The 20,904-nt window shown below is 41.5% G+C and overlaps 1 protein-coding gene across 4 annotated transcripts in view; it reads left to right on the forward strand.

Moving 5' to 3' along the window:
• Positions 1-20,904, forward strand: part of BCL11B (BCL11 transcription factor B) — a 95,499-nt gene that overhangs the window by 35,288 nt on the left and 39,307 nt on the right. For 2 of the 4 annotated variants that reach the window (XM_071745642.1, XM_071745643.1), the window contains exon 3: positions 6,916-7,131. The exons of the other annotated variants lie outside the window; for them this stretch is intronic. In XM_071745642.1, coding sequence (XP_071601743.1) covers positions 6,916-7,131 — 216 coding nt within the window. The remainder of the gene's footprint in view (positions 1-6,915; positions 7,132-20,904) is intronic. 4 annotated transcript variants of the gene reach the window in all.

Consider the following 20,904-nt stretch of genomic DNA (forward strand, 5'->3'; position numbering starts at 1 on the left):
GTGAGTCATTTTTCCAATGCCCTATGAGTTTGAAGACATCCTTACTCTGTTTTTTGAGTAACAGAGCTCAATCACATTTCATCCTGGTATAAGTTAGCCCTGAAGTTAACTGTTTTGCAAAAAAAGAAAAAGAAAAGATGTTGCTGGCTGCTAATTAAATGTATTTTAACTGCAATGTCATTTTAGCAGCTAATATTGTTATTATGTGCTTCAGTGTGAATCCTTTGTGAAGCTATTAAACTGTGCGAGCCTGAACTTAACAGAAATTTCTTAACGTGGCTGGATTTTTGTATCCTTGTTCAGAAGCCTGTGGGGAGTGGAGGACTTCTCTGGCTCAGGCACAGAAAACACATTTCTTATCAACTGATTACCGGTGTGGGCAGCTGAGACCTCCTTACACCTTCCTTCTGCACTTTATTTTTTCCACTTTTTTTTTTGTTCTCCTGGCAATAATATTTCTTTCTGTTGCACTCACTTCTCTCCCAGGCAGTGGTCAAGCCCCACGATTCACCGCCTAGCTGAGGAAAGGGATTTGACAGCAGGTCTTGGCTATTTCAGGGTAATTTTGGCTCATGCCAGTCGTATACAACAAGTTGGCAGTTCCCAGTAGCCAGTAAGCTCTCAGCATCAGGCAGGCTCCTGCTTTTGAAAAGCAATGGCCCACAGCAGATGATGGACTTAGCCATCATTTTCCTATCGGTTTCTCACCCAGGTTTCTTACTTTGTAATTGCTGTGTTGGGTTTCTTAGGGTTTGTTTTTTTCCCCTTGTCTTCTTGCATAGGTTGCTTTTATTCTCTTTGCACTCTAAAACAAAGTGACTGATACAATATCCAAACTGTTGAAAAATAAGGGGATTTTTTCCTCCCCCCATTTATTTGCTCAGATTTGAATTGGGTTATCTGCCTATCTTGTTTATGAAATTTTGTGCTGTCTTTTCTGCACAGACTGTGACTCCCAAATCTTCCACAGCTCCATTTCCATATTCCTGCGTGCTTGTTCTTTGTTAATCACTTGGCAAGCGCTTATTTGAATATTAAAAATTTCTTTAATCATCAAAGGCAGGAGCACAGCTTCATGAATATTCATATTTTTTTCCTCCTCAGACTGGATTCTAGTTCATTACCCTGCAGTAAAGCCAAACAGTCATCAATCGCGCTCATTACAGCCGCTGGCGTTTTGATTGGCTGCCTGCTGCTGGTAGCCCGCGTCCCCCATCCTCCCGCTCTCCTCCATGAGCTGTCGTGTACCTGCCAACAACAGCAAAAAAAAAAAAAAAAAAAAAATTTCAACAATGCAAGAATAAATTTCTCTGGTCGAAAAACAACTTTGCAAACTTGTCGAACACTCCTTGTCACTTTTTTTTTTTTTTTCTTTTGGTTTTGCACCAAAAAATTAAAAAAAAAAAAAAATTACAAGGGAGAAACTTGAGCTTTAGAGATGAATATTTGTCAAGAGAGTTGACGTAAGTTTCATTTGCATAATGACTTTGTACTTCTGCATTAATAAAATTTGCATATGAAGCCATGTTAATTACTCCTGATCATGCTTTTTGCATTCATGCATAGTAATTTTCTCCGACTTGTGAGAATTAATGTCTTGGCATGGGGGGAGGAAGGGGGAGTTGGGGTGCTGTCAAATTTCTGTGCCAGTGCCCCTCACTCACTCTTTCTCCTTCTTGCTTGCCATGTCGCTGTTCTTGATCTATGACTCATTTATATATTATAATTCAAAATTCTTGGGAGAAGGAAATGTATCAGTGTATCAAAGGGAATCCTTGTCTGCCAGAAAAAAAAAATCCCTGAGCAAAATACTGCAAGAAATCCTTTCCCTACTCTCCTTTCCCCAGTGCAGCCTTCCTATTTCCAGTTCGAGCAAAGTTTTTGTCTTAACATCATAAGTTGGTGTGGGGGAACTGCTCCAAAACCTCTGTGTGTGTGTGTGCTGGGGGAGGAGGTGAAGGCTGGTGTGCAGGTGTGTCAGACAGAGCACTGGATTGCATGCATGAGTGTGTGTAGTAACGTGTCTGCCTGTGCCACTGAATCCTTCTCAGGACTCCCCCTCCACCTTTCCTGTGGGGTGCTATGCAGGACTGCCACTTGCAGGTTCTGTATGCATAGCTCTGCTAGTTGCTATTGGAAATGTTTGTGCATCCGTGTCTCTTGTACACCCTTTGTGTGTGTGTGCATACACATGTATGTGTTACATTTGCTTTGTCACGTTTGGTGTCTGTGCTAGAAGATATGGCAGAGAGATAGTATCAGGTGGGAACAGTCCATAGGGGAGAGTGTAATGCAGATGAGACAACTTGTTTTAGAAAAAGCCTGGAAAAATCTGTTGGAAATTTTAGTGAGTAGATCCGCCTTTTATTTTTGGATGTGGCTGTTCAGAGCTGCTGCAATGGTACATGTAAAATCCATTTCAGAACATCTGCAGTATTCTCCCTGAACATGACAGGCACAGGGCAGGGATGAGACTGCAGCCTGCAGTCTGAATTTGTTGCCGTACACTGTTTGAACAGATGTTTTTCTTTTTATTGAAAGAGAGTTTTTTAATAATGGAGCTGAGCTTTAGTCTCTAACCAGCTATTGATTGATTTTCCATCACCAGACAGGCACAGAGAGACACATAGAAAAACTTGGTTTGTGCCCTGTTAAGTGGCTTACATTTCTGCCTGCACACCTGCCTGCCTGCCTGTGCACAGATATGCACCCAGGCACCCACTCAGACAAGCACACAACATCCCCAGGGATGCACCAGCTATGTGTGGCTGCATTTATATGTGACATGAGATGTGAAGAAAGATCTCTTAAATTAAGATCAGGCTCCCTGGTCTGAGCCATTCTGAGGTGGGACGTTGTGAATGCTGCCTGTGGCTCCATCTTTGTGTTTTGCTCAGGGACTTTTCTGCAGATGTGCCACGGAAGTGTGGCATTCTACATATACCATATCGTATCGCTAGTCATGCCTAGGTGCAGGAAGAAGGACAACAAAAGGATGCAATTTATGCCTTGATTGTGTCTTTTGTCATGTTCATCTAGGCTCTTGTGCTCATTTCCATCTTCTGGGGTCATGTCCAATTTGCCTTATTTTCTTTGCAAGTTTAAAAATAGCAGGGAGAAAAAAAATTACTCTTAGCAGTGCCTGGGAGGCAACATACACTATGCAATATGCCAGGTATAGGCAGTGAGTATATGCCAAGCCTGTTTAAAGTGTAAAGACAAAATCCTCCTTTACCATCAGCAATGCAGATATTTTATTTACATCATGACAGTCCCTGTTCATGTTTCACACCCATACTACGTGCAAAATTCCCCCTCACATCCATGCAGAATGAAAGCAGAATATATAATTGAGATCTGCAGTGCAGGTGAGTGATTTCCCAGTGCTGACCCAAGAGAAAAATTGAACCTTGCACATCATGTCAGTGATGTCCAAGCCACACAAAACTGCATGTATGTGCCTGCTTGCAACAACTGGATCAGATTTTTGCCTCTAAGGCTGCAGCACCGTTCCTGCAGTCTGCTTTCTCTTAGTGCTTGTTGTGGCTGTGGCCTATGTGGAAGTCAGGGCCTCACAGGAGTGTTTTCTTTTTGAAACCTGTGTGCAACATGATGTGTTTGATTTGCCATAGGACTGCAGAGACTAGCTTCCTTCCTTTGCCTAGTGCTTTGTGGGTTGAGCAGAAAACTGTAAACATCACCTTAGGATGTCTGTCTATCTACCTATATCTGTTTATCTTTTTAACTGTTTGTGTTTGTCCATCACCTGTAGCATTTAAGTTGAAGAATGGTAGAGTTCTTGTCTTAATTTTCAACTATAAATAGAGCCATTATGGGGAAGAAAAGTCCCATAGAAGAGGAGATGGAGAGGCAAAATAAGGGCATATTACTAGCAAACACAAGCTGAGTTTTTCTGAGCATAACTGTTACTCTTCCTGTAGCTGTGAAGAAGCATCCCATACCTAATGATGGAGCACTCCTTTTTATCATGCTTTTCCTTGAGGCTTTGATATGATTTCCCTCTCCATGATTAGTCACATGATTTGATCCTATGGCACTGTCCTATAGAATTTGTGTCAAATTTGTTTCAAAGAAACAATGTGGTAGCAAAGAGGAGGAGGAGTCACCTGGTTTTATGTTGCTTGTCTTTTAGCTGTGGACTTGGGAGTGGTGGTGAGACTCCATTTGCCAGAGCGTCTCTTCTCTGACTTTTGCCAGAGTCCCCTCTTTTTCCTCCCTTACCCATCCATTTCTTTCTGACACTACGTTAGCACTTTTTAGATTTCTTCATACAGATATCAAAGGACAGAAAAAGACCTTCAGAGTGACATGTTCAGTTCCATCCATTCACTGGCAGTTGGTTTGTGTAGTCCTTCCCAGAAATTTGTTAGGCACCTTGTTAAAGCAGATTGCTGGCTTGCCCCCAGTGCTTCTGTTAGAAGGCTCTTACAGGATCCCTTTTCCCAGATGGCTTGAAACCTCCTATTTGTAACCTTAATTTTCTTTTTACATTAGAGGAGGCATACTGGATAAGAACAAGGAGGGCCTTCCCGTACCCACTTGATGAGCATTTTCTTGGGCTCCTCTGTGCTGTGCAGATTGTACCAAATTCATTGCCAGTGGAAACATGGGATCCATCAGGACTAGAGTAGAGGCTATTACTTGCAGAATAGACTTGTGTGTTAGGACCCGTGCACCTCCATGTTAAAACCCCATGCAGTTGTGGTTGACGGTATGCTTGATTGGCCTCATATAGTTCTTCTGTGTGATGATCTGCTTCAAAATCTGGAGTATGGCACCATCATGTGCACAGGGCCAAATGACTGCAAGACCAGTGCCCTTGGTCATGGTGGGGCCACAGGCATGTCAGATGTAACCTGAGATGTAGCTGCCCTGTGGCCCTACTCTAAATCCTGATTTCAAGCGCACAGCTTTCCCAGCAAGGATGAATGCCCAGAGACCTCACCATGGCCTATTCTAACCTAGTTTTAAAAATAATTTTAGGAATATAAAATGCAGTTGTTAAGTCATCGTAGGGAATATTTGCTACTTTTTGCTTGTTCCATGAAAAATAAACAAGAGAACTAGCTGCTCATATATGTTAAAACGTCAGATGAGTTGTTCATATATACGTGGAAATCCACGTCTAACATTATTTTTCACTTGCCTGGCACATTGTCCTGCCCAAAATGCAGCGTAATATGACCTTCATAGTAGTTATCATTACCTACTTGTGTAGTACTTCCAGGGAGATCAAACAGTTACAAAAGCCAAGAAACTGAGGCCCCCCTTCCCTCCTTCCTTATCCCATGAGCCACAGAAATGGCTTCTATTTAAAACCAATCCTCACAAAAGAGCACAAATTTTATCCTTGATGCTTGAAGCTCAAGTATTTACACAGGGAATTTAGGCTCTTCACTTGTGGTTTTGGCAAAAGCTTCACACAAATGTTTTGCACTGGTGGTCTCTTAGCCATTTAAGATAAATGACAAAATCAAATGCAGTCCTTGCAGACTGGAGCGCTGGATGCTGTGCCAAGGATGAAGTATCCCTGTTTGCCCCACATGTGTAGCTGTCAGATCAACATGCAGGCCTAGTTTCCAAATCAGGACTCTTGAGGTGGAGAGTCTTCCTTAGAAAATGTTGCTTTTCTAGGGCTGGAGAGAGCATGGATAAATATTACTCCTTGCTGCCATGGTGTTTACATGTATTTGCAACGTGCACACTCATCTAACAGACAGAATTGCCACCATTAAAAAAAAAAAGAACATTTGCCAGAAGTTACCCCACAATTAGCACATGTATTTCCTGATCTAAATACAGGGGGAAACTGTGGTTTCTGATCTACCACTGTGTGGTAACTGTTGGCAAATGCCAACTTTTTAATGCTGACCACTCGTCCACATATCTTCATTTAGAAACTGTCCTTGTTTAGTACCTACCCTTTATTTAATAGTTAAGTGGTAGGCATAGTTTAAAATAAAGGGGTGGAATACTTAGTGAATGTAAAGTGATGTAATTTTCTCAACTTCCCTTTAAACTGCGAATTTACAACAGCCAAAAATGTAGCTCATACTTGATTCCATGTGTATGTTTGTGCGTATCTTTATTTGTGCAGGTGTATATTGATATTTGAAATGTGTATCTTAGTTTTTCAAAGCCGTGCAGCTCAGTTTGGACTAGTGCCAGGAGGAGCGAGCGTTTCCAGCAAAGCAGGAGAAAACTCTTAAATACAGCTTTTAACCGGCAGGTGATTCCTAGAGGGGTTAAAAATAAGTAATTCGCTTGGAAGTTACAAAATCATCTTATAGTAACCAGGAAAAAGGTTGCTCCCTCCTTCACAGGCTCAACAGGGAGGCAGCCTTCATAATCGGGGCACGCAACATGCACAACTGGCCACAGCTCAAGCGGGAAGGCAGCACAGCGGCCGCCAATGCTTCCTTCTGGGAGCTCGGCTTCTGGCACCTCTCTGAAGCCATTTAAGCTCTAAGTCACCGCACTTTGTCCGGGCTGGTGTGTGGAGCCGGCTTCAGTGGCAGCTCAGCAGAAAGCCTGCCCAGTTTTGTGTCGGCTCAATGCATTAACACAGCCGTAAAACAATAATCCCCCTTTTGATTCGGTCCCTGAGCAAGTCTGCACCCTCCGGCTCTGCTCCATGCCGTGGCCAGCCGCTCCCCAGCACTTCGCCCTTCTCTGTGCCCCCCGTGGGCCCCCAGCCCCAGTCTGTGAGTCCCCCAGGTCTTTTCTTGCTCTTCCCCCACCCGTCAGCCTCAGCCACACCCAGAGAGGGGTTCAGACCAAATGTGTAGTGCCTTAGGCAGCCAGCCCCGTCTCACCTGTTTCCCCTGATGATGCCTCCTCTGTCCCTTCAACCTTAGATCCGACTGACAGTTTTTTCTATTGTTTTTTCTCCAGGGCCGTCCAGGCCTGCAAACCTGCCGGGGGCTCCCATAGCTGCCTCCTCCCACCCTCACACATCTGTGATCACGTCACCTCTCCGCGCACTGGCCTCCCTCCCGCCCTGCCTTAGCCTGCCCTGCTGTGGTGCACGTGCAGTCTCAGTTGGCGGGACTCAGACTGAGATTCAGACTGAGACGTCAGGCACATTTGGATGTCATTGTCAGTTGTCAGGTAATAGAAACATTTTTTTTTTTTTTTTGTTGGTATCTGAAGCTCAGTAGTGCTGCCAAGTGATGTCATCTTTGCCATGGGAGAGCTGCTTTCACTGGGTTGTGTGTGGAAGGCAGAGAAAATGCCCTAAACCACCCACCTCCACTTCTTCCTTCTCCCTCCACCATGGCAGAACATGGGGAGCAGGAAGGGGTGTCCAACTCCCTCCATATTCCCATCTCTCCCCCCTTCCTGCCCACCTTCAGCTGTCACCAGTGGCTGCTGCTGGGCTGATGGTGCCACACTGTGAACAAATGTCTGAGACTCCTCACAGAACGTGATACCCTGGTATCAAGATTTTGTCTCTCTGGGCTGTTTGTTTTAAGCTTAATTGGATAACATTTAACATCTGACATAGTTTTTTTTTCTCTTCCATTTTTTACCTCCCCTCCCAAATTGTTAGAAGTAAAGACTCTCTTCCATGTCCATGTGCACACGAGATGTATATACTCCATCCTCTTTTCTCCCTTGCTTTAAGAAAATGCTTCCTGGTAACTTGCCATGAATCCATCTCCTCTTTCCTCTCAGCTTTTCTTTTCCTTTATTCCTTTTGGCTGCCTGACTTTTGTCACCACGAGGAGGGGAAAGTGATGTGGAAATGAGGGCTCCCTGAGCTAGCCAAAGAGTACATGGACATATTGTTGCCAGACCCCATCGTTTCAAACCCAGTGATCTCTTTGAAATCAGTGGGTGTTTCTGAGCGTGGCTTAGTTGCAAGATTGAATCTATGGTGAACTGCAGGCTGGAGAGGTGAAAATGGGGAAGGCTTAAAAGAAAATACAGCTGTGACAAAATCCGCAAGCGTTTATGGAGTCTCACTGTGGTGGGCCAAACCCTGCAGCTCTCATTCACGCTAACGTGTGTGGACTTTTAATAGGGAGTGTCAGAATGATTCTGGGTAAGTAATGCATGGGGACCAGAGGATTTAGAGAAACAGCAACTACTGTCAGAAATAAAGCCTTTGGGAAATGGCTTTTCAGGTCCTCCTGAAGCAGGGAAAACTTTGCTGCACTCAGCTTTTTCCTTCCTCAAACAGTGGTACCACCTGGCTGCGGTACACTATATCTCATGAGAACATTCCTGTACATCCTTGTTGTAATAAAGCAAGACAAAGTTTTGCAAGAAATTTAAGTTTGCATCTTGGAAACCTTTGGTTCTGAATGATAACATATTCTCAAGGGGAGGCTGAAAGCTATCCTCAGGGTCCTGTCTCAACCCTGCGTGAAGCTTAGGGTACAATGAGGAGGGCTCTCATGCTGTCTGGGAGAAGCTCAGCCTGCACCCATCTGCTTGAGCCAGGGCGCAGGCACTGGGCTTGCAGCAATACTCTGTGTGGTGCTGTGCATTCAGTGAATCCAGGCAATTTGGTCAGATTTCCTATCTGAGCTGCCATACGCAGCATAGATGGAATGATGTTTTAATCAAGCTCTGCTTCATTGGCCTCAGTGGATTGACCAGCTGTCTTGAGACAGGTATAGTAATAGGCTCTACTGAATTGTGAGAGCTGGATCAGAAAGTCAGATAGCTCCCCTGTCTCCCCCCTTCTCTCCTCCCCCTAACCTGTAAATAAAACTGGAACTGATCTCATGTTTTGCTGTACTTTCTCTTCATGGGTGCAGTATACATTTAGGTGCCTTTGGTAGGCAGGTAGTTGTAACAGTGAACTGGATGCTCAGGTTCCCTCTTCCTCTTGTTGCCAGCAGCTAGTGGGGAGGGAAGCAAGCACAACTAAAAATATTAAAAGAAGGAAGGAATAACTTATTAAAGAATGTGGGAAGGCAAGGCTTTTGTACTTTAGGTACTTTGAGTTCTCACTTTGGAGTTGTGTTCTGTGAGTCTTCAGAATTGCCTGTTTACTGGGAGAGCAGTGCCAGCTCTGTGGAGAGAGAGACCTGTTATCATGGCTGCCTGTAATTACTGCTGCAGTCCGCAGCACTTAGAGAATAGGTTATATCAAAGTGCATGCTACATGTTTATGACAGTAGCTGGCCAATTCTTCCTGAAAGAAACATTTTCTTTTCTTGAAAAAGGAGATTATATCTACTTAACCCTTTTTTACCTCCTACAATATTCATTGTATGAGCCTGGATGTGGTTTAAGCCTTGTGGCAAGGATTGTGGGGTCCTTGGGCCCCCCAAAAGTTATGTGGAAATGAAAGAAAAGCTAGTTCTTTTTGTTGACTAATAATCTAATAATGATCTCTCCATTGTTTCCTTCATTTAAATGTAGACATTTACAAGTCACTTGCTCCAGCTTTAGAGTTCTGCTTGTCTCTCTGACTTGATGAGCCTTTTATTCCATCAGCCCTGTTCTTGCTTCTGAGGAATTGTTTCCTTCTTTGAACAAAAGCCATCAACAGTTCTCAACTCTCCTCCTTCACAATTTCTTACCTTTCCTGTTTTTCAGCATTCATTTAATTCAGGACATGGAGTTTTGTGCAGTTCTCAAGCAGACTGTCAGTCTGAAGACTTCGAGTAGCAAATACTCCCAAATCTTTGCTGGGCACTCACAAGTCTGGCCCTCAAGAATCCCAGCAGTTTTGTGCTGGAGAATCTAAATTTCTGGCTGCCAGTGGGATTTGGGGTACGTGCGTGTGAAAACTACATTTGGAAATCTCCAACTTAGATAAGAGCAATCTCCTGGAATGCTGTGTAACATTCAGTCATGCACAGGGGAAGTCATGCTGCCTCATCCAGAGCTGTTTTTGATCTTTAGAAAATGTGTTGTTGGTAGTAGCTTCAATCACAATAAATGATGCTGGGGAGTTGGCTTGGGTGTCCACTGTGCTGCTTGGCCAGTGCTGCCTGTGGTCCTCTTCGTTCAGTTCTTTGTGTTCAGGGCACTACAGGATGAGAAATTTGTGAGTAAAGGTCTATGTTTTTCCACTTGATTTAAAAAAAATAATCTACCACTGAAATAATCTCACTCACAGTCTCTTTATTTATTTATTTTTTGACTCAGAGGCTTCTGTCTGTTGAATTGGGTTCTCCTATTTAAATGTTTTTAGTGCCTGTTTAATTAGAAGTTGGAATACAGTCATGAAATTCACAGGGTTGTGTAGCTTGGATCTAAAATATAAATGGGCAAAGCATTCATTTTGCTTTACCCCTTGCCAGATTAGGGTGCTTTTTTGAGCCTGCTTTTTATTTCATTTCAATGAATTGCAACTGCTCAGAGTAACTGTAAAACACACACAGGTTTTTTTGCATAACAGAGACATGCAAATGATTGTTGAGAGACGTTATTATGTAAAGAAAAGTATATGCCTGTATGCATGCACACATACACTGCAATGCTTTTTGTGAGGCTATTTTTTTCACAATACATCTTCATAAGGCTCTTTTTATGATGCTTATTTATTAATATTGTACATTAAGGCTTAAATTGTCAAAGCTGCCTTGGAGATTTGGATGCCCATTTCCCATTAAAGTTAACGAGAAATGAGCTTTGAAAATCACAGCGCAAAAGTGCATGGCACTTTACAGTGTGCTCTCCAAAGAAAAAAGTCCCTGCCCTGAAGATCCTACAGTGCAAAAGCCCCAGACATGGAATTATAATCGGCATAAGACAAAGGGGATTTTAATAGCACAGATAATAATATTTCCCCTACTCCTGCAGTCCTGATCCAAAATCTTTGGACGTAGGCCTATGAGTGAGCTTTTTATATACCTCTGTACAGATAATTTAATCTGTCCAGTACACGTACATTCAGCTAACCAGTGAAACTGCTTCCTTCCCAGGTGTAGACTCATGGAAGGAGATGGAAAGCAATTATGATACTTAGTTGCACATATAAAAACAGCAAGTGGGCATGGACAGCAGTGATTAATGGATAGGACTGTGAAGTTCAAGCTATAAAATAGAGGAAGGCATGGGGCCATAGCTCAGAGGAATGGAACAAGCTCCTGTTAATTCAGGCAATCAGCTGTATTAGTCATTAGGACATTCTGAAAATCACGCAGTCATCTTGTAAAGTTTATAGCAATTTACTTGTCTACTGAAATTCTACTTACTGCATCATTTAACTAGTCTGGTGTTTTCTTGGCAAAGGTTAAGGTGACAGTAAGATAAAAGAAGTACCTGTAAGTAAATAATAGGTTTTATAAGAATTATTGCCCCTCCTTCAATTATATCACTGTATTCATTTTGTGTTGGTTTTATAACTGGAGTCAGCCAATAAGAACAGCTAGATTAGACCACCCTGCTGTAAAAAGCTTGATGCAATTAATACATCCTGTCTAGAAAGCAGTATTATTTCAAAAACTTTTATGTTAATGATATGGTATGCACTCGACACATTTCTTACTAGAACAAGAAGCAAGCTTTTGTTCATTCCAGACTGGGTTTTATTAACACAGGAGGATCAACGGAAAACAAAACAGTAATCAGAGTGGAGAATGCAAACTCATGCAGCAAAAACCTCCTAACTCATCAAGTCCCAGGACGATGTCTAATACACTTCATTTTTGGTTGAGTGGAATCTAAAAAAAAAAAAAAAAAAAAAAAAAAGTCCACAAAAATTTATTTCTTATTAGCTCTGGGTGCTTTTTTGGGAGGAGAAAGAGGAATTTGCTATACGTGTCTGAGAGCAGACAAAGACCTAGAGTTTCCTGTAGACCCTTTGTAAATGTATATTTTTCGTTTTGCTGTGTGAAGAAGAGGTTTGCATAAAGTACTGGCTAACATCCAGAAGAGATGTCTATATTAGTCATAGCTATATGTATTTATCTATTGCAGCAAAATACTGAATGTGTGCTGTAGTAGAATTGACTTTGTGGACAGTACTTACAGAGTGCAAGGATGAGTGAGAGATGTATATACTAAAAAGGGTAATGCATCACTCTGAGTGTATGCATCCATCTTTTCATCTATCTATCAATCTCTATGTTCATCCATCTATCCAAGTATTAAAATCATATGTGACCTGTCTGTCTATGCAGCTCTCTGTCTCACCAGATATTAAAATCATATCCAAACTCAAAATTGATGGATCTAATCACTAACTGATTTTTTGACTGAATAGTGTATTTGTCAAGAGGCAGCAAAGAGAGGGTGAAGAGGCAGCTAAAATTAGGGTGCTGCATGGGGCAGTGGTGCTGGCAATTTGAGCATGGCTGAGGCTTTGTTCTAGACAGATGCCCGATCACGATATCTTTGTAAGTCCTAATTATGTCAAGTTAGGAACCACAAGGAGCAAAAGCAACATTTAAAGGTGCTTTAGAGTGGATGCATGCCATTTCCAGACATCCCAGGAAAAAAAGAAAAGCCCTTAATTGCAATATTAATGGGTGGAACTGAATCTAGTAGTCTTGGGACAAAAGGGTTCAAGGCAACGTTGCCTGCGGTAGAGACAATGGCCCCAACATTGAGAGAGTTAACTCGATCGCATACCACTATGCTGAGCCCGAGAGTCTGAACTCTTCAAACGCTCCAAATGGAGAGCTAAATCAAAGAATCCTGTTTCAAATCCATCCAAGATGTTGCTGTTTTTCTCCTCTGACAGGAGAAGCATTTGGAAGTGCAGTTTCTTTCTTTTTTTATAGCTGTCTTAAAAAGGAGTTTGGATGTTTAGCACAGCTGGTGCTCATTACATTATGCACTATCAATAAAATAGCATGTGTAATTAATTTTTAATGCAGTGCTGTATGCAGTGCTTTAAAGCAGTTACTGTATGGGGAGAGCCGACACCGGTCACTGACATCAGAAATATTGAAATAGAGGGCTAGATTTTGCATTTTTAAAGGGTGTATGTATGAGTGGGGGAAGGGTAATTCCCAGCCAACAATTCTGTGGCCATAATGAAATTTAAAAATATAGGAACAAGATGGATGAAGGTGTTTTTATAATTTGCTTATTGGAATGAACAAATCAATTTCCTTTTTGAGTTTGCTGAGCAATGGCTAGGTTATGAGTAGGTGACTTTAGAGTATAGAGTAAGCACCAGGGACTGCACAGCAACTGATCCATCTTTGTTAAAGCATGGACAGGCTTTGATGGTATCAGGAGGCAAAAGGGGAGGTTATGGGAAAGCAAGGGAAGGACATTTCTGTGCTGTCTCATTGAGTGGGCCTTTTCTGTTTTCTTTTTTTTACAGGGATCCTTTTCCTTTCCTGTGCATTGTTCCCATTAGTAAAAACTTCTACCCACCCCCCACCCCCCCTTGATTCATTAAATATTTGGGAGTATCAGTAATTTGGAAGTGAGAGAGTAGCTTGCCTACAAAGAGGCACCACTGATGGCAAGGTGCCTGCGGCTCTGACAGAAGACCCAAACAAATCACAGAGTCTTCTCTTTCCTTGGCATTTGTGCAGTACTTTCCAGAAGACACCAGCATAAATAAAGACTGCTTTAATGGGGCACAGCAGGCAAGGTTTGGGCACCACCACAGCTTTTGGCAAGCATTATGTTCAGAAACACCTCGGTTGTTCAACGGAGGAGCAGACCTATTTTTAAAGTTGCAGGATGTTACATGTTTGTATTCAGCAAAGGGACAGGAATTAATTTTGTTTTATTTCAGCAGAGTAACCACCAGGGGTGGTTTTCAGGATAGGACCAGCCTCTCCTTGCTACCTCCTTCTTCCCACCCTTTTCAGGGAGTTGAATGCCTCTTGGCGAACACTTCCTAAAAAGAGAAGAAATCAGCGTCAGAAAGAGAAGGAAGGAAGCAATCACCTACAAAGCTACAAAATGAGGGAGAGTGTTTATCAGGTGCCTTGCCTTTTGGTGGGGCAATACACCAGCTTTCTAAGAGTGGATTTTTAAATTTTTTTTTGTACGCATGCACAAGGCATAAATGTTTGCAATTATTCTTTTTTCTTCTCTCAGTAAATTACCATTCATTTGTACATAGCATATGCTAAACAGTTCACTTGTACAACCTCACCTGGCTTATTCAGGATGGAGTTTTCTTCTGCCCTTTCAGCAGTAGCTTTTTGTCATCACTTTTCTTCTTGCTTTCTGTCAGATACATGCGGATGTGTTTGTGTGTCTGAGCCAGGAAGTGAATTGTGCTATTTGGTTTGTGAGAACAGAGATAAAGCTCTTCTGCACAAATACAATGCTTAGTGTCAAAGGAAGTAGGGCAAGCCATGGTGCATAGTGTAGATAGTTGTGAGGAGAACTATTTTTTAGTTCTCAATCCAGAGCTGAAAATCTGGAGGCAGTAGTGAGGCATTGTACATTTTACAGTGAAATATCTTTATTTTATTTTATTTTTTTATTAAAGGAATTTGACCATGTATTCCTGGGGTGACTCAGAGAACTGCAAATAAATTAACCCATTTTTACTCCAGAGCTGCCTAATTCACAGGACCTGGGTTCTTTTTTAATGAGTACTCCATAAAAATAGATGAAAGGAAGAGTCCTCTGTTCAGGTGGGATGCTTTATGTTCAGAAAGGTTTTTAAGTCAAACAATCCATGCTGATGCACTTTGTGTGCAACCCATGGGACTCCTGGGTGCTGCATGTAGTCCTTTCTGCTGAACAGTAAACAGCTGAGCAACTGTTAGCAACATACATTTTTATGCTGTTTGCTTTCTTTTGGACAGCCTTTTTAAAAAACTTTTTTAGTATGTACAGAAATCTGGTAGGCTAGAGTATGGCATGTGCCTTTGCTCTCTTTATTTCCTTCTTGTTTTTGTCGTAATCAAACCATTTATCTGGGTCCGTATTCCAGCGAACACAGGCTGCCCTGTAGCACAAACTGGGGAATTGAGGTTCAATGACTTAATAAAACATGCACGTGGAAGGAGGGAGACAAAAATCCCATGTAGCGAGGGTTTACATTTTTTTTATGAATTCAATTGTAAGAGTCAGACGTCCTGGGTCTTGTGGAAAGAGGCTAATGCAAGCACTAAGCAAGGCAGTGGGGAGACATCGGCACTGGAATCACGCCATGAAATGGTGCTTTCTAAATTGTTGTCTTTGCTATTAACATAAACAATCTTTGGATAGAGACAGGCCAGTTTGCACAACATACCTGCAGCTTTAAGCTTGTTTAAAAGTCACTTGGCTATTTGGAGCCAACTGAAATTCATCATTTTCAGAACATCCCCTGGCAACACGAGGGGAGCATGCTATCCTCTTTGTGTGTCAGATTGTCTCTGTACATGTCCTATATTGACCTGGATTACTTCACATGAGACCCAGATCTAAATCTGATTCTTACGTCTCTTCAATGGCTGCGTGACAAGCATGGTGCTTCCAGGGCATACTGTACCATGCCAGAAGTCCACTGAGGAATAGGTTAGGGGCTGCCTAGGGATGCTTAGCTGAGCATCTTTCTACGAGGTGTTTTCTGACTTCAGTGGTGTTCTACTGTTATGCCAGCTATGAACATCATCTATGGAATACAAGGATTTAAGTAAGAATCAGACTATTGTTGTGAAATACATACCATTTAAAACACTACATGATGATCAGGGTGAAACAAATAATTAATAGAACCCTTTAAGATCTCAGCATAGCATAAGCACCCTTTGCCTGTGAGGAAACTTATTTTTTCTGTTTGCAACTTGTAACATAGATTTTTTTTTTCTCATCTCCTCTGAACAGGGTATGAGAGTATGTTCATTTATTATTTTACAGACAGGCTTATAATGCAAAGTCTGTCCAAAAATTAGGTCTGATTGTTTACGCATTGATTAATCCAAATCCTTTATAAAAATGTGTGAACTGTTGATTAAACTGGGAACAGGATCATTGTGGTTTTGCCTATGGTTAGGACAAGATTAGTGAGTAACTTTACCTTTCTGCAAAACCCTATAAAATATAATAATAATTGAAAGACATGCTCTTTATCTTTTCTGGTAACTCCTTAAATTGAACTAATGCCTCTGTTGACAATATGAGGTAGAATTGTTAAAACTCTGTAGCCTATTGAAGCCAGTCATTTCAGTATCATTATCAGTGGATACACAGAATAGTATAAAATAATCTTGTGAAATTGCTATCAATTGTCTCCCAGTTTACTTCGTACCTTCTCTGCATGTTCTCCATGAGGAGCAGTATGAAAGCTGCAGTGGTGTTAGCCACTGCCTCTACCAACACTGTCAACATTCATTAGTGCATTTGAGCACACTCATAAATGTCTGAGCTCTTCCCATATTTAGAGCACTCTAGCCAGCAAATTTTCCCTTCTGCTTTTCCCTTTTCAAGGAAACACCCATTGGCCAGGGTTTGAGTTGGGCATTTGAGGTATAATTTTATTTCTGTGGCCTGGTATCATCGAGAGCTGTAAGGGAGAGAAAGAGTGTGTGGGAGACAATATCATCACTGCCTTAAATAATTTCTTCCTTGCCCTTTCCTGCTAAGTTTTCCAGTTTGTGTCTTGTGATTATAAGGTGAGATTTCTTAAATTTATTTTCTCCTTAGTAGCTAAAGATGAGTGAATGCTGTTTCTCACTTTCTCCTCGCTCTGTTCACAGATGTCTCTGCTGTCTGGGGCTTGCTGGGACTACTGGGGAAGTATTAAACAGGGTATTTCATTGCCTCAGGGTTAGACTTGCCCCTCTCCATGGCAGCACGGGGCTGTATTGCATGTAGCTGCCTTCCAGCAAGTACCAGTGAGTCATCATCCCAATTGCTTGACTGTCTGATGGCAACAGGCTGCTCTGCTTGTGGCTCTCCTGGCCATGCAGCTTCTCCCCACATGCACCTTTCCCGTGCTCTGCCCCAAACTTTCTTACATCTTTTTTTCATTAATAGGTCATTTCAATTTTGCCATCAGGTAGGTCCTTCATTCATTGCTGTCCTTTCCAGTGGTCCCTGCAGTACTAATTACAGCATTTAAAATTTTTTTTTTATAATATAAGGTCCAAAGTGAATTCACTGTTTTTTTTCTTGTGGTTTTTTTTTTTTTTTTCTTTTTTTTAAACTTTACATTATGAAAGTGACTGTTGAAAGTAAACACAGCTTGCAATGTGCAGACTTATTGGGCCAGCATGCATTTCCTTAATAAGCTGGGTATGTGTGTGTGCTCGCACACGTGTGTTTTTTCCCCTCTTAAACCTTGGAATAAGTGTGCTGTCTCTTTAAATCCTAACTCAAACTTTACTGGCGATTTTACAGAGCCTGGTTTCATTTATAGTGGAGCCAGACTTGCTGTGTGAGAGCCGTCCGCATGCTGGAATTAGTCTTAAGCTCGCTTCTGTGGCGTTGCCAAATTCCATGTTTGTGTTTTATTTAGAATTCTTTTCACGGCCAGTCGAATCTGTTCAGGCACACATAGGCAGTGTTGCGCCCCATGGAGAAAATAAGCAAGTTTGCGTTTTCTTTGGCATAGGCCATGGCCACAAAAGGCTGCGGTCTAAAAAAACATTTTTAAAAAGCTATTTTAACCCATAACAGATGTATAAAGTAGGCACACACATGCCAGCTTCCTTAGTTTTAATTAAAAAATAATTATGGCTTTAATGGGATGCTAGTGACAAATTTGGATGAATGGTGGGTGACATTATCTCAAGGCTTGCTTCAACTTATAAATTAGTGCATTTCTCTTGGCCAGTGGTACAGATGAAATTAAACGAAGGAGCAGATTATTATTTCTTATAGTTACATTGAACCAAATGAAAAATCAAATCAAATAAAAACCCAAGGCCCCTTCCTCTCTCCCTTGCTCAGATTCCCGTTTGCATGAGATCACAGAACATGGAGGAAAGGTTATTTTCCCTGGCTAATAAATGATCTGGCTAACAATAAACTGAGCTTAGCTTTGCAAGGTACCTGTCCCCTTTCATAATTTCACTTCAGTAACCACATCTCCAAATTATTGTGATTAATGTCAGCAGGTGCTTCTATTTATAACCACATCTAACTAGCTAACACAGTACCTCCGAGCCAGGAAATCTTAAATATAAAACCATCCCTACGTGCTGCATGTTGCAATGCTTCTCTCTCCATACCTCGGTTAACTGGCTGCCTTTTGGGCTGCAGTGCTGGCTGTAATTCTTGACATCTTTAGGCTATTTTCAATTTGGGGCTTTTAAGGTTCACCAGAACTGGGCTAGATGCACAGGCTTGGACAGGTAACAACAGTTTATATTTATAGAGAAATAAACAAAGGAGTAATAAACATGTAATGAGCTAACCCCAGATGGTATCTCTTCTGTTACTACACTCAGGTGAATAAAGAGCTGGGGAAGGCAGGGGGAAGGATCATCACGGGGAGGCTGTGGATAGGAAGCAGAAGTTTGATGGGTCCACTGAAAAAACTGTCTTTCTACCTCCCATGCAAGCCTCTATCCTAGCTGTGGACACAATGAATAGGTGCTGAGGGGAGAGGTGATAAAGCAGCACGTTTTTTTCATGGTATGCGGCAGGACCAAATTTCCTCTGGACATGCTTATCCCATCCTTGTGCTTTCCAGTAGCAAAGGCAGCCTGATGGAGGATGGGGCTTTCTGGGCAGGAACAGACAATTGACTTCATGATCTATGGCACAGGCAGACAAATATAATCTTGCAATTGGATGGCCAAACTCTGCTTACCATTCTCAGACATGTTCTTTCTTGAAACTTCTCATCTGGTTAACTTTTAGCCCCTCCTTACAAAACCACTCTGAAATGCTGCTGATACACGTAATCTAGGTGGCGATAACTCTTTTTCACGTAGGCATTGCCAGTTTTCTGTAACAAACATGATTTATTTTTTCCTCATTAAAATATAAAAGCAACTTTTTGAAAATACAGTTTTCAAAATTTACAGAGATTAAAAAAGAAAATTCAAAAGAAAGAAAGAGAAAGTGAATATCAGGGGTTTGGTGGATTACTGCGCACCTTGCTCTAGACCAATCCAGGTTTTTGTGGTGATCTACATATATTTTGCTACTGATTTCCATGCAAATATGGCAGTGTCCCCATCTTGCTTTCTGGAAGCTGTTCTTCCATGTTAAGCTGAGACACCTCAACAAGAGGAAGCCATTCTGCTTTGTTACAACTTGTCTGGAGAATTGGAGCTCATAAGGGTGATCTGCTTGATCCCTTGGGGAGAGCAGTTTCTCTTCTCTTGTGCAGGATGTCCTTTATGTGAAGCTGAACCAAGCCAGACTCTCCAGGATACAATTCCTAGGCTTTGTTTAACTGCAGCAAAAGAAGACGACATTTTTCTTTGTCAACTGAATGAGGATTTCTGTGGTAACATTTCCCTGAGGTTGAATTCCTCATGAGTGAAAATGAAGTTCTAGCATTAAAAACATGAGTCATGCAGTGCAGATGAGAGTAATTTTTGCATTCCTTGAATTTTTGGAAGGGAAACATTACATTCACATTAATCCTTTCAATTATACGTTATTGCTAAAATAATCCAGGAGGCATTCTTCAGTAGAGCCCTCTGCTATTTGGTTACAGCTGAGGCTTTGAAAATAGCACCTGAAAGCTTTTAGACTCCTGTGTATCAGTATCTTAATTTTCTTTTTTATGTTGCTGCACACAGGATGGTCTAGTGTCTTTTTTGTTTACTCCTTAGGATTTTTTGTTTAATAAATAAGGCTAATTTGATTTGTTCTGATCTGTCTCAAGTATCTAATTGCTGCTGTAGAGAATGATTAATGTCCAGTTGAAAGTATTCTACATCTATAAATGAGAATTGAAAGCAGATGTTAGTTTGATGAACGTGTGCTGCCCATTCCTTGTCTACACTGACTCAGAAAGCAAGCTGCTGATATCACTATCTATCAAAAGAGAGATGTCAGATGCCAGACACAGTTCAGAGTCACACACCTATCATGAGCTGAGTGAACAGTTAACAAATAATGTATCCCAGGTAGTTTTTTTTTTTCTGCTTGTGAAATATCTGTACATAAGACAGTGTTATCCTGCAATTGTCAGACATACTTGACAAACTCCAGTTCAGGAGAATTCCCTGTAAATTGATTATTACCAGGACTTTGTGTCTCAGCTTTTACTCAGATAGTAATGTCAGTGTGTTGTCCGAGGGCAGGTAAATTCAGTTTGCAGTGCTACTGCATGTGTAGTTCTGACTCTGAAGTTAATTCAGTCCATTAAATAAAAATATTAGGCTAATGCTGTTCTCCTTTCTATCTGTGGACTGGTTAGGTGCTGAAGCATTTCTGGCAAGCCAAGACCAAATGCTTTTCGGTTTGCTTGCTTGATTTCATGCAGATCTGTGGGGAGCAGACAGTAAAAGAAGTAAAGAACTTGTGCTTGGGCACAAGATCAGTTTTTGTAGCGTCCACCAAACTTTGATGTACGCCTGCACGCAATAAGCACAACAGCTTTTTATATAAAAGTGGGTACCAACCAGATCTTTTTCTGTGGGCTCTCCAGTTTCGTAGCTCATGGTGCGCTCCTGCCCGTTGGAGTGCGCCTTCCCCGCAGTCTGTAACAGCAGCCAGTGCGTGTCTGAGTGAAGGAGGAGAACTTTTGGCCAAGAGCGGGCATTTCTGATAATGGCAGCAGGATTGTCAGTGTTTCAAAAAAAACAGAGAGCACTTGCTTTTTAAGCCTCTTCTATAAATATTTCCTGTACTTCCAAAATGTTTTCCAGTGATACAGTGGACAAAAAAAAAAAAAAACACATTTTAGTCACCTTGTTTTTTGTTTGGTTTTTTTTTTTTCCTCTCCTTTTTTTTTTTTTTTTTTTTTTTTTTTTGTGAAATATCCTCTGCATTTTTTTTTTTTTAATGTCTATTCATGTAGCGTCTGTGACTAGAAAACTATTTCACAGATGGACAGACAGAGATTTAAAGACCAACACAAATCTTCCTTGCTGTCCATAA

The sequence above is a fragment of the Heliangelus exortis genome, chromosome 5 (genome assembly GCF_036169615.1).
Source record: "Heliangelus exortis chromosome 5, bHelExo1.hap1, whole genome shotgun sequence".
In the NCBI taxonomy this organism is placed as follows: Eukaryota; Metazoa; Chordata; class Aves; order Apodiformes; family Trochilidae; genus Heliangelus; species Heliangelus exortis.